The 15055-nt window shown below is 37.4% G+C and overlaps 1 protein-coding gene across 24 annotated transcripts in view; it reads left to right on the top strand.

Annotated features, from left to right (window-relative positions):
* Window positions 1–15055, top strand: part of ATP2B2 (ATPase plasma membrane Ca2+ transporting 2) — a 504660-nt gene that overhangs the window by 443064 nt on the left and 46541 nt on the right. For all 24 annotated transcript variants that reach the window (XM_074283932.1, XM_074283917.1, XM_074283910.1 and 21 more), the window contains 2 exons: window positions 5260–5501; window positions 7235–7469. In XM_074283932.1, coding sequence (XP_074140033.1) covers window positions 5260–5501; window positions 7235–7469 — 477 coding nt within the window. The remainder of the gene's footprint in view (window positions 1–5259; window positions 5502–7234; window positions 7470–15055) is intronic.

The raw sequence follows: 15055 nt of genomic DNA, 5'->3' as shown, positions 1-15055 counted from the left end.
CACAGCTACTCTCTCAGGGTGTAGATGGCTCTCTTCATCACAAGATCACTGGAACATTCAGGCTGTTTCTCGAGAGGCAATGTGGCTCAGTGGAAAAATCACTGGACAGAGTCAGGAGAAACCTTAGTACAAATCCAAAATCTGATATACACTAAATTAGTGACCCTGGGAAAGTCACTGAATTCCAAGTCCAAGGTTCTTACTCTTTAAAGTGAGGATAATGAAAGCCTCAGCCTCACAGGGATGTTTTGAGGAATAAGTGAAATACTATGCAAGAGATCCCTGTGAACATTAAAGTATTGGTAATTGTTTATTGTTTTTAGGATGGTTTAAAAATCTTCTCAAAGATGTTCATTTGTCCCTTACAATTTCATTTAAGGTACCCACTCAGCAGTGGCTTTTTGATTTCCATTTAGATTAGAAATGAAATTGGAATTTAAATTTCTATTTACATTAAATTTATAATTTTCCATTTAAATGGAAAATCCATGTTTGTGCCTTGTTTGGCCTTGTCATGATGTCTGATTTTAGTAATGGCTTGTTTAACAATGGGAAAAGTCCTTCTGGCGAGGGCAATCACTTTGTCCTAGAGTGTTGACATTTGGTGATTGGGGATGGTCACTTGTAGTATTGTGGCAATATAGAAATTACAGACCTTGGCACCCAGTTAGCAAGAGTAATTAGGTGAAACAAGGAAGGCCCTCATGCTCCAGGTGAGCCTTCCCTAGACCATATCAAACTTCTTGATTCTGTTCCTCTTTTCACACAACTTTCTCTCTCTCTCTTTCTCTCTCTCTCTCTCTCTCTCTCTCTCTCTCTCTCTCTCTCTCTCGCTCTCGCTCTCGCTCTCGCTCTCGCTCTCGCTCTCTCGCTCTTGCTCTCGCTCTCACTCTCTCGTCACTTCTTGGGCTCCAGGACACATTTTAAATTGTTTCCCTATTTATCTTAGTTTATTGAAGTTGCTAGTTATGACTCTGGCACGGAGAGTCCCTAGAAGATCCATATTACTTTTTTAAACAAAATTTTAAATAGTTAAAAAATTTACCTCTATTCGTAAATTAACTATTAAACTTTTATTAAGTGTCTCCTATGTGCCAAACACTATGCTTGGTGCTATTAAATGCCTAAGTCAAGGATCACAAAGCACTGATGGGGAGCTTATAGTCCTAGTTCTCAATGAGGCTAACAGCAAATTCAGTGAAAATGAAAGTTGAATATTAGATTACTGGAACATCGTACATAGTCATTTGGGGTGATTGGAGAGCATAATGGCTCAATCATCAGTTAGTTGGAAAATTCTGTTTCTTAATACATTCTACACTGATTAGCTGAAGTTTGTCCACTGTGGACCAGGCAAGTTAGATAACCCAATAAATCAATAGTAGAGTCAAGGATTGAAACTCAGTTTTGAAACTCAGTTCTTCTGACTTCCAAATCCATCGCTCTTTCTACAATCTTTGCAAATGATACTTGATTCTAATTTGACTGTAATTTGACTAAAGAGAATGACTAGTCTCTTCTGTCTTCAATGTTGGACATTTTACTATCTATGAAATTCTGAAATGCTGTCTGTTAAAACCAACGAGCATTATTAAGTGCTCACTCTTGTCAGGCATGGTGCCGAGTACTGGGAATACAAATACAAGCAGAAAACCTTTTCTTAGTGGAGGATCACAAATTAGAGGAGAAAAGGAAATCTGATCCAACCTCCTCATTTCAGAGTTGAAGCAGAAAGAAAGATAGCCCCTGGCTTTAAGAAGCTTACATTCTAATAGGAGAAGGCAACATATGATGTGAAACTTTTAGGGGAAAAGCTAGGGACAAAGTAGTTGCTGATAAGCATGATAGAGGAATTCTACAGAGTAGGGGGAAAGTCAGAAACAACTTGAAAAGGAGCAAAGATATGGTTGATTTGGGTACTTTGCTTAAATTTGAAGATCTAGATCTAAAAATACCCATCATCTTCAGTGAGTGAAAGTGGCCATTTCCTAGGTCTGAGAGTGAGGGACAGAGCAGACTCTCTGAGAATCCTAAGTTAGAGAATCTTCAATCTTTTTCAAAATAAAAGTATCCTTCACTTTATGAAGGATAATATAATAAACAGGTTGATGTTTTGCTGACAAGTTCTTGTTCTGATGGGCAAATAAGCAATTGAATATTTTTCATTATGTGAAGATTTCTATTGTTTTTCTTTTTTATTAGGAAAATATGAATGAGGTCATTTGTGTATAGACAAAGGAAGAAAACAAAAGAAAGTTATATGTTATATACACAAACACATATACTGTAATACGTGTACATATGTATACATATATACATATATATATACATATATATTTATATGTATATATACATATATGTGTATATTTATACACACAAATGTATAAAAGATGCTTCTCTTGTGTATTTTAAAATACCAAAAATGATTCCTGTTTCCTGACCGGTTTTTTTTGCAGGGAATGTTGGTCCTTTTGAGGCACAAGGCAAAGAATGCCACATGTGATACTAGGAAGCATGCATGTTTTGTCTTCAGTAAGGCAACATGGTTTAGTAGGCAGAGAAAGAGATTTTAGCTTGGAGGACAGAATTAAAGCCTACTCGTGTGGCTCACTGAATGATCTTGGGCAAGTCACTTAATCTTTCTGATGTGAAATGAGAAGCTAGGTAGGATACCCTTCAAGATTCCTTCCATCTCTGAGAGAAGGCTTTGTTATCTCTCATTCATAGTTGAGTATAAATTATTCCCATTCATAGAAGTTTGAGTTAAGGAGATCTTAAGTATCATCCAACCTGGCTGACTAGAGACATGAAAGCTTATTGGATTCAATTGTCCACAATTATATAGTTGATAAATAGGTGAATCAGGTTTTGACCCAATATCTTCTAAATCTAAATCCAGTTTGTAAACCACTAAACAAATTGTAAAGGTCCAGTCGTCTCTAAGTTATCCTTCCAGACTGCCATCTCAACTCAATCTCCATCAGACTAACTGTTCTCCAGGCTCAATATTGCCTCTTTTATCCTCAAAGAGAATGGGCATGTGAGAACTCAGGGGCTTGTGGAAAAATACTTCAACCAATGAACTTGCTCCTTTTAAAGGGGCATGTGAGAACTCAGGGACTTGTGGAAAAATACTTCAACCAATGAACTTGCTCCTTTTAAAGGGGCATGTGAGAACTCAGGGGCTTGTGGAAAAATACTTTAATCAATGAACTTGCTCCTCTTAAAGGTTCAAACTCCTTTAAACATGTAAACTCCTCCCCAGAAGTCCAAAGGTGCATACTCCTTTCAAAGGCCTGAACCAAAGGTGTGAATTCTGAGCAAGAGCATTGCCAAGACAAGCTGAGTTATCACCTTGTAATACTAACAACAAATAGCACTTTCTGACTTTCTAGCCTCTTACTGAGGATTGAAACCTATAGACTTCTGGAAAAGTGATGTCGGGCATCAGCCAGGATCTGGGGACAAGGAGAAAGTCCTCAATGTAGGGTCCCTTTCCTGCCTTGTAAGTGTGAAGTCACCTTCATTGCCTCTGTGTATGATCACACTAAGTTCTGTCTGGATGGTTTAATTCTCTAACTTTCTCCTTTTTGAATGACTCCTGGAAAGATATGGGTAGCAACCCTAGTAGGCTCTGGTATACTAATATACTCCGAAACTCTCCAGGGGCTAAGAACTAAGTGGAAGAAGACAAAAATCCTCCTGGGAGTGACATCAATGAAAAACAATCAAACATCTGGAGTTTGCTTTTATCTCACCTGCCTCTGCCTGCTGTTGATTCTATCATAATTCTTCCTGTTCAGCCATTGATTTAGGAAGGAGGGATGTGTAATGAAGGAAGGAGCCTGTTTATAGTGACAGCATAGCTTTCTCAGTTTCCTAATTCAGGACACTTAAAAACACAACTACTCAAGCCAGCAAAAGGTGGCAAATCTCTGAGTTTGGCATGGAGCTGTGAATTCTGCTCTTTTAAATGGCTCTCAGATGTATGGTGTCTGGAAATGGAATGGTTTTTTTCTTCCTTTTCTTTTTTTTTCCTTTTTTTTCCTCCCCTCACTTTTTCACTGAGAGTTAGTAACATACTATGCAACTTATCCCAGACTGAATCAGTTCATTCCTTCACTCCCTTCCCTTCCATTTCCTATTTTTGATAAGGGAACCTCCTAAGATTATGTCTCTCTTAGACCTTTTTAACTCTCAAGTCTTCTTCACTCTAGCCAATCCCTCCATTGTAGTACTGCTCCAGAGACTCGTGTATTTTTAAGTTTACCCTACCATGCCTAGGCTATTGTAACAGTTTTCAGATTGTCTTCCCCCTTCTAAGTCCTTCCTCCTTTGAACTAATTATTTTTAGAGGGAAGAAAACCCTAATATTTATGCCCTTAAAATAGAAACATCAGCGACATTTTTCAGTATCCCAATGATGTCCTTTCCCCCTTCTCATCACACACAATAGATTCAATCAATTGGCAAGTATTTATTAAATCCCTACTATGTTCCAGATATTTTGCCAAACACTAGGTATCAAATATAAAAATATTTGATACAATATGTTCAATAAATCAATATAAGGCACATCAGATACAAAGTATCTTGGATTTAGGAGATACTAAGAACTAGGGGGATACTGAAGAAGATGTCACTTGTTAAGCCTTAAAGGGAGCTGGGAGTTCTAAGAGAACTCTTAAGGGGTGGAGGTGAGGAAGGAGATTGTCCCAGGCTGGAGAAATCTTCCTTTGTAACACAGATGTCCAGTTAAAAGCAAATCAATCCACTGGCCATACCAACCATTGTATGCCTCATTCCATACCAACAGCCCACTGCATTTCTATCAATCCATTCTTCACACTTCTAACAGAGTAATATTTTTTTAATATAAATCTAACCATGTCACCCCTCGGCTCAGCCCTACTCAGTGATTCCCCTTGGCCTAGCAGACAAAACCCACTCATATTTATTAGGAGGCCAGAGCTTGAGAAGGAAACTTCAGGATCATGGAGACCAATTCTCTCTTATAGATGGGAAAACTAAGCTCTTGATTTAATCAAGGTCACTGAGTGTATCAGAGGCAGATTCTGCTTCTACTTTTTTCCCTCTGTCCCCCTTGACTATGCTGGTCCCTCTCTCTTTCTCCTGATTAAAAAAGGGCATCATCTTTCCCAGTGGGCTGGATTTTTCTGCTAACTCAGGCCTAATGGGAGAGTATCGGGCCCATTACGGTATGAGCCCGAAACTAAACTGTGCTATCTTTTCTCTTAGCCACCAGAAAAGGAAGGCGCCCTGCCCCGCCAGGTGGGCAACAAGACTGAGTGTGGATTGTTGGGATTTGTCCTGGACTTGAAGCAAGATTATGAACCTGTGAGAAGCCAAATGCCTGAGGAGAAGCTGTACAAAGTGTATACCTTTAATTCCGTCAGGAAGTCCATGAGCACGGTGATTAAGATGCCTGATGAAAGCTTTCGCATGTATAGCAAAGGGGCATCAGAGATTGTCCTGAAAAAGTAAGTGCTCAATATGTATGGCCAACTTTTCCTATTCACAGTCAGTCCTAGAACTGGAAGGAACCTTTAGGAGGCGATCTAGACTAGCCTCAGTGCCTTTAGACCTGTGAAAAAAAGTCTAAATCCTGTAGGATAATTATCTTTTGATGAATTTTTAAATTTGTAGCCCATTAGAGCAGAGAGGGACGTTAGGAGTAATCTAGACCCACCCCATTGGGAAAACCAAAGCTCAGGAAGTGACTTGTGCAACATTCTATGGTAAATTGCTGACTGAATCAATATTAGAACCCAATTCTGCAAACTTCCCAGTCAAATTATTGTGAAAGTCTTTACAACCAGAGGGTTCATAGATTCTCTCTCTCTCTTTCTTTCTTTCTCTCTCTCTCTCTCTCTCTCTCTCTCTCTCTCTCTCTCTCTCTCTCTCTCTCTCTCTCTCTCTCTCATTTGTTTGTTTTGGCATGGGGTGTTTCAGGAAGGTGTGGTAAGATTTACTGGCGGTATTTGTTAGTGGTATCTTGCTTATGATGCAACTAAGAATAGAATAGTGGGAAGATTATGGCACTGGGACTCGGATTCTCCAGGTTTAAATCCTTGTTTCTCTGTTTCCTCATCTTTCAAATGCCCAAGGTCAGCAAACAAGTGAGTTGCAAAGCTAGGATGAGAAACCAGCTCTCAACTGTTATCCTAGGTTTCTTTCCCCCTCTCAGTGATTGACTCATTTTCAGAGAATAACATGGGATCCCAAAGACCTGTGTCTAGTGGTTTTGCAGGTGGTCTATTTCTTGCAAGGGTTATAAGCCAGAGAGTGACCTTGCACTGCATTCTTTGCCTGTAGCATATGACACAGTGTGGAGAGGTGGATAGAACACTTTATTGGGAGTTAGGGAACCTGAGTACCTTAATGACTTTCTACTTGTGTGGCTTTAGCCAAACAAAAGTTTCTCTAGACCAGAGTTTCCTCTTTTACAATGAGTGGCTTGCACAGCATTATAAGATTAAAAATTTAGACCCAAAAGGATCCTTTAAATCCTGATAAAGGACCTCAATACACTTTATTTTACAGAGAGATAAACTGGGACCACAGAGAGTTTCAAGTGACCCAAAATCACACAGGTAGATTCTAATTGTCATAAGGAAACATGATGTAAGTGGATACTGTTAACCCATAAGAAATGGATTCATGATGTCATTGGCAGAGAGAAAAAAATTCTTTATTGGAGGAAATTGTCATCTTTTCAGCATCTTAGAGTTTTAGAAGTTTTACTGGAGCACAATTAAGTGACTTAGTTAGAACCACTCAGCCATTAGGTGTCAAAAGAGACTCAAACTCACTGTCTTGGTTCAGAGGCCCACTTGCTACCCACCAAACCACATTCCCTCTCTTAACCCAGGAAGAAAGAAAATACCTGAATTATATATATAATTCAGGTATTTTATTTCATATATATGTATATATATATATATATATATATATATATATATATATATGAAAAAATATGTAAATGAAATTGTATCCATCTAAGGATAGGGAAAAGTAAAGCAATGGTTGAGTTTACATCTAGTGCAAAGACAGAGTTCTCTAAAATCCTCCAAAAGAATGGAGGCACTAGGAATAGAAAAAGCAAGACACTGTTTGACTTTGAGTAACTTCTGTTCAAACTCTCATTAACCCCATTTTCTCAATACTTCCAAGCTAATCAGCCAATTGAGTTATTGTCTTCCTTTTTTTTCAGATGCTGCAAAATCCTCAGTGCATCTGGCGAGGCTCGAGTCTTCCGACCTCGAGACCGAGATGAGATGGTAAAGAAGGTGATTGAGCCCATGGCCTGCGATGGCCTCCGAACCATCTGCGTAGCTTATCGGGACTTCCCAAGTAGCCCAGAGCCTGACTGGGAAAATGAGAATGATATCCTCAATGATTTAACCTGTATCTGTGTGGTGGGCATTGAAGACCCTGTGAGACCAGAGGTAGGTCTCATCCTCCACCCAGATCTTTTTAGGTTTTATTGGGACACACTCCTGAGGGAGAGCAGTGAAAGAATCAATCTTATTGAGTACATCTGCCAAGAGCTTTGACCATCTAGTCCACACTTTAGGAGGGAACATTAGCCACCCTTCTTCTCTTCACAACCAGTGATCTTAGATGCTTTATAATTGCTCTATTCCTGCCTCACAAATGCTACCCACAGAATGATTCATTGAAATGTCACAAGTAACTTGTCATTTACTTCCCTATCAACCTTCTTTTATAATACCTTGACCCTTCTGTCATTTTTTGGATGGCATTAAGTACTTACTTTTGTATTGTTGGAAAGATCTTGTCATTGGCAGACCTCTCCGTAATTGAGCAGAGCAGTGTATGAGATGTGACTATAAAATAATGAGAGTGGAAGCATGTAACGTGCTCTCCTGGCAGTTACAATTACTAGTCTGTCCTAGACCCACCAGAGTACCTTTGACCACTGTCCTTTGCAGTGTGAACTCTACCCGGCTCGCCTCCTCTGAGGCCTTCTAAGGTCTCTGGCCACAATCTCTTGAATCTATAGCTTAATAACCGGTAGCGCACTCAAGAACAACCACGTGTAATCTTAAAAGCCTTTATTATACCTACTCACATAATGCCCTGACTGATGCCCTGACTTGTTGGTTCCTGAGTGAACACCTGGTCAGAAGACCCACGTGTTCACTACCAAAACCCTTACCTCTTTTGGCTATCCATCTTGGCTTGGCCACCCAGGCTAGGAAGCCAAGGTGAAGAACGCCAGGTTAAAGAGGGCGGTTGCTGCCTGCAGTGGGCTTACATAGGGCCTGTGAGGTCACACACACAGCCAATCAGCGAGAGAGTCACCCATTACGAAGCTATCTCAAAATGGACAGGATCCCACCCAAGGGCAGTCCTAATATCCATAGAAATTACTTCCGGGCCTCAATGATGCGCTGTGGTGCAGCCCATTTAAAGGGCCCTTACAGAAGCAGACAATGTTGCCATCCACTTTGAGAGATGTCCCCTTCAGCTTTGTGTAACAATATACTTTATCCAGTGATATTGCCATTGCTTAGAATATTTTTTAGAATTCCTCTTTGGTAATTCTGAGGAAACAGTAAGATGACAAATTTTTACCCTTCAGAGATGGATTTAATTTTGAAAATGTCCAAAAGTCATGCAGGTGCAGGATCACATTGGGAAATTCTGTTAATGGTTCAAACTAAGGTGTGATTGTCACATAATGAAACTGACTTACATTTTTTTTTGTTTGGCAAACTTAGTTTTACTCAAGAAGACTTCCAATAATGGTTTGAGTCTGGCAACCTTATTGGAATGAATAAGTAATCTTTAATAACTGCTTTGAAGGGCAAAACCCTTGAAGATGCTGGTTTGTCTGGTCTTTTCTGTTTAAAATTCCCTTGCTTTTTATTACATCTCTTGTGTGAGATTTAAAATAATTATACCTGTCTGTAAAATAGCTAGATGTGACTTGCCCAGCTGTTTAGAGCCATTAGTGTTGTTCACAAAAAGAGTTTGTGTTAGTATTCTTTGAAAGAACATTGCAGTACAAATGTTAAGTGACCTTTGATTTGAACTAAGAATAAATTAAACATTGAAATGATTAAAAGATACTTAGAAACATTGCAAGAATGAATTTGAAAGATAGAAAGCTGTCAATAACTTTTTTACACTTGGACAGAGATCTATTCACCTTGCTTAGCTCAAGATAGTTAGAGTCATGGTTCTTCATTCCTGAGCTATACTTTTGTGCCATATATATATATATATATATATATATATATATATATATATATATATATATATATATATATATATAGGCAGGTTTTCACAATTGGGTTATAATATGATCTCTGAGTGAGTTTGAGAGGTGGTATGATACCAACAATAAGCTGATAATGCGCCAATCAATAGTGTCCAACTGATTAAAGTGAAAAACACATCATCTAGCTCCTGGATGAAGCAAGGACTGGACAAAGATTATTGTTGCTTATTTTTAGGCAAAAAACAAAAACAAAAACAAAAACTGAGAAATGCATCATGGTTATGCTGGTCTCTCACAGGAACTGACTTTCTCTCTGCCATTAGACTAGCTTCAGCCAAATTTGTATTTGCTCCCAGAAGTGCAGGTAACTAGGGAGCAAGGAGGCACTATTTTCCAACTGGGTCTAGTTTGGGAATGGTGGCCTCTTATCCCAGATGTGTGCTTTACTATCCCCAATATGCTTTCTTACTCCTCAGATAATTTTGTTTTTACTCATCAGTTTCTGTCTCCTAGTAGAATGTAAGTTCTTTGAAGACAGGGTCTGGTTTTGTTTTATCATTGTATCCCCAACATCTTGCACAAGAAGAAGCCACTTTAAAACACTGTCATTTGCATTGGTTTGCATTGTTGTTGCACTGAATTTCTTCATTGGCTCTGTGTCTCTCATTGGTATCATATCTCACATGGGGTTTCTCCAGAGATTAGCTTAGGGCTGAATGCTAGGACTTTGAGTATAGAACGTGCTTTCCTCCAGTGGAATTCTGAAACCAGGAAAATCCCAAATGCTTGGGCCACATTAGCTACAGGGATAGCCTCATGAGAACTTCTTCTTTCAATTCTATGGGGGCGGTTATAGGTTTCAGAGTTATTTCACTGAAGGAACATCATATATTGATTCCTTTGCCCAGGTGGGTTCTTCAGAATCTTAGACAGCTGACCTCTTGGATTAGGAATTCTAAATCTACTCTTAAAATTTGTAATACAATTTCCTTTAAAAATTATTATGGTACTTTAAAGAGAATGGTAACATAAGCTTCATTCAAAAAAGCAATGATAGCCACAAGAAACCAAAAAACTTTTAAATAATTAAATTCTGACCATAACAAGAATTAAAAACAAAGTGTTCCTAAGTGAAGACACTTTCAAGATCTGTGCACATAATATGCATCGTTGTGTTTTTTTTAATAAGGAGGATTTTTTAAAAATTGCAAACAAAATTCACTTTCCTGATGAGCTCCTGATTTTAAAATAGAATGATTGCAACTTTTTTTTCTTGGATTGTGTGTTATGTTATTCTTTAATAATTAATGATGCTTGTACAACATAGTCACAACTTAATCATTCTAGCACTGGTCCTGCCTAAAAGATCATTGAGTTACAACTAGTGATCAGTGAAGGGGTAGGGAAAAGGAAGAGGTACTTCTGCTAAGACATGAGCAAATATGGACCCAGTTTTGAAAGAGAATATTTCCATATAGAGTCTGCAAAGTATAAGCCAATGACCATGGTACTGATGACCTGTTTCTTGATTTATTAAACAGATTATAAGTATTTAAAAAGGAAAGAAAGAAATGAGCAGTATTATCTGATGTCAATTCATGAAGAACAAATCACCTAAGACTAACTTCATCTCCATTTTAGCAGGATAATTTTTTTATTTAATAATATATTTTTTTTTATTAATTATAGTTTTTATTTACCAGATATATGCATGGGTAATTTTACAGCATTGACAGTTGCCAGACCTTTAGTTCCAATTTTTCCCCTTCCTCCCCTTCCTCCCCCACCAAGATGGCAGGTTGACATGTTAAATATGTTGAAGTATAAATTAAATACAATATATGTATACATGTCCAAACAGTTGTTTTGTTTAGCAGGATTTTTAAAGTGACAGGTTAGAGAAATACTTTAGACACTACATATTCTTCAGTTTGCATCAGAAATCGGTAAAATTTTGTGAACAGAATTCTAAAATACAATTGTTTTTATGTAATTTCTTGCAACTAATATGAAATGGTAATAAATCACTAATTATCATTATTTAATGCAAAAAAGATATAATAAATCCAATAAAATATGTTATAATAAATAAAATTTAATAAAACATAATTTTACCAAAGAAATAAAAATACCATTTAGGTCCAAATCAGTTATTTCAGAAATAAATAGGTGTAATGGTGGTGCTCTTTGTTCAAGGAATTATTCACATAATACTTGAGTTTTCTATACCCAGAATGCAACATTCAATGAGTTGGGAGATATTATAGGATGACTCCTAATGCCTTCATAGTTAATGTATTCATCGCCGAAGTAAAGCAGGAAATTGTAAGTCTACAAACGATGACTAAAGGAATTTTTGTTTTTGTTATAAAGAATATATTATTCAGGCATCAAAATTAGAGTCAATAGTTTTATGAACATTTGTAACATGTGGATTTATAATTTGTATATTTCCACAGATCATTTGAGTAAGTCTCATAAGTTATAGAAAAGATAGAGAATTATGGATTTTTATGATAACACTGTTAATTGGAATTCAGACTACTTGAATTACCAAACCAAAGTATTGATTAATGGCTTGAAATAAACATGAAAAAGAGGTCTCTAACAGAGTTTCCTAGTGCTCCATTCTCTATGAGAATTGTTCTGTTGTTCACCATTTTTATCAATGACTTTGATTAAGGCACAAATAGACTATCAGATTTTTAGATTATATAAAACTGTCAGGGAAAGTCTTAAGTTGATGACAAAGTGATGGTTAAAAAAACAATCTTGATAGGCCAGAATGATGGGGCAAATATAAGAAATAAAATGCAAAATGGAAGATGGAAGACATCTGATAGGAGACAGTAAATAGAGAAAAAATTTGTAATGGTAGCTGAACTTGGACAAATATGGAAGTAGGTAGTCATGATAAACATAGATAGATTTCTATTCATCCTCTGTAAGGTAGATGGTCATCTAATTTACTCTATTTTGATCAGATTCCACCTTTGTGGTTGCTTTTCAGTTCTGATCACAATATTTTGGAAGGAATTTTGATAACCTGGGAAAGATTGCCATGATGGTGTCGGTAAAGGGAACTAGTTGATTAGCATGGAGAAAAAAATGACTTGGGGGATCATGGTCTCTGTCTATTTGAAAAGCTGTTATGTGGAAAGGTGAGGTTTACATTGTGTGTCCTCTGAGAAAAGAGCTAAGATCAATGAGGGTTAGTTTCAAAGAAGTAGATTTGGCTATGTATAAGAAGGAACTTATTAACGTTTAGAGCTTGCAAGAAACAAAATGGCCTTCCTTGAGAGGTGAGTTTCCTGCCACTGGAGATGTTCTAGAAACAGCTGGGTATCCACTTTTGTTTACAAAATATTTCTCAAAAAAAAGAAAGGAAAACATTTCTGTTCAAATATAGGCTCACCTTGATGACTTCTGAGATCTTTTTTTTTCCTCACTAATATTTTGTAAATTTCAGAGTTGTAGTTTTAAAAAGGGATTTAGAGATAATCTGGTCTAAGTCTTATTTTACAGATAAGAAAACTGAGTCCCAAAGAGGTAAAGCCAGTTGCTGTAGTCACAGAAATGCTAAAAAGCAGAATGGGGGTCCCTGTCCAAATTTTCAGACTTCAGATGTGGTGCCCTTTCCACTACATTCCCTTCCCCTGATTCTAAATCACTTCTCTGGAATTTCATTTCCTTCTAAGCCATGGTCTCTTAGTCCTTTGACCAAGCAACATTGAATCTATCATTTAAAGAGTGAATCAAACTAGTATCTTAGAGAACTCAATTTTCTTATTTAGAAAACAGAAAACAGGCTAACTGCCTTATTAAATAAATATAGGAAGTGTTTGTTGGTTAAAAAATTAGACTCACTGAATGTTTGATCCACAGGATCATTAAAACCATAGGATGCTAGAGTTGAAAAGGACCTTTGAGATCAATCCGGTCCAACCCCTTCATTTTACAGGTGGGGAAACTGAGGCCATGGGAGGTGACATGCCTTGCCCAAAGTCACACAGCAAGTTGGTGGCAGTGCCGGGACTAGAACCCAGGTCTCCTGACTCCCAGGCCAGTGTGCTTTTACATGATTGTTTCTGAAATAGAACAGATCAAAGTCCTGTGCCTCTTAGACATTAGACGTTTACTTGGTTCAAAACTTGGAGAGATCTCAATTATCCATTAAGCCTTATTCAGAAAGAGGGAAATAGGAGGGGGAGGGAGGTGAAAATATGGGGGATTCCTTGGAAAATCATGCATTTCCCCTTTTACCTATCTGTGAAGATTTTTTTGTTCCTCTGTGTGCGCATCCTCTACATATATGGGATTAGAGATGCTGCTTTTAAGAAAATAATTTGTGTCTGATTCCTTGATATAAAGTCATTCTCTTCTACTGCTATTTTTATTGCTCATGAGATACTGTTTTCTTATCTAAGTAGAATCTTGAAGCATCACAATAAAGACCCTAGAATGCCTTATTTCTTTTCAGGTATTCAGAATTTAAGACATTAGTGCAATGAAATAGGTAACACTGGAAACTCATTTGGTGCAACATGGGTGAGCTTGAATGTATTTGAAAGTTTGATTTTTGCAAATTAAGTCATATTTTCCCATTGTCTTCATTATAATTTCAGAGATGCATGCCTGTAAACCATCCTTTTCCATCTCTCAAAAAAGGGAGCAATTTCAGAAGAAAAGGACAAGAGAGGGGAAGAAAAATAGAATGTATATTGTAACACCTTTTTCAGTTATATATATTAATATATTCAAATACTGAAATGAATTTTTATTCTCATAAATTTGTATGATGAAGCTCATGCTGCATCCATGTTTATCTTGTAGACCCCACCTTTAAGAAATAATATATTTAAAAGAAAACTATGTCAGTAGTAGTGTAGTAGAAGTAGTAGTAGTAGTAGTAGTAATATTAGTAGAAGAAGAAGAAGAAGAAGAAGAAGAAGAAGAAGAAGAAGAAGAAGAAGAAGAAGAAGAAGAAGAAGAAGAAGAAGAAGAAGAAGAAGAAGAAGAAGAAGAAGAGGAGGAGGAGGAGGAGGAGGAGGAGGAGGAGGAGGAGGAGGAGGAGGAGGAGGAGGAGGAGGAGGAGGAGGAGGAGGAGGAGGAGGAGGAGGAGGAGGAGGAGGAGGAGGAGGAGGAGGAGGAGTGATGGTAATAGTGCTGGTATAATAACAGTTTTATTTTAAATATACGATTATATAAATACAAATTATATAAATTCCACACAGTAATACTATTACTACAACCACCACAATTATTATTATTACTTCCACTACTACCACCACCACTGTTGCTGCTGCTGATGATACTACTACTACTTTACTACTATTACCACTACTACTATCACTACCACCACCACCACTACAACCATCAATACAGGTCCTGCTGCTACTACTATTACTATTACTGCTACTACCATTACCACCACCACTACCACTGACTAGCATTTATGTGGGGCTTTCAAGTTTGCAAAGTGGCATACAAAAGTTATTTTATTCTCCCAGCAAGTCCCAGAGATAGTTACTATTATTATTCCCATTTTACAGGTAAGGAAATTGAGGTGGGAAATGATTAAGTGACTTGCCCAGGGTCAAACAACCAATTAATCAGTGCAGCCAGATTTGAAAACAGCTCTTCCTGACTCCAAGTCCAGCAATCTATCCACTGTAATGTCCTCTAGATGCCATCACATTAACAGTTATTCTATGTCAGATCATGCAGTAAAACTGAAATCATAGAATCTATTTTGAATAATGATTTATGATAAGAAAGGAAAAG

This window comes from Sminthopsis crassicaudata, chromosome 1, assembly GCF_048593235.1.
Source record: "Sminthopsis crassicaudata isolate SCR6 chromosome 1, ASM4859323v1, whole genome shotgun sequence".
NCBI classification, from domain to species: Eukaryota; Metazoa; Chordata; class Mammalia; order Dasyuromorphia; family Dasyuridae; genus Sminthopsis; species Sminthopsis crassicaudata.
Note: the sequence above shows the minus strand (reverse complement) of the source record. Positions and strands in the feature narration are given on the sequence as shown.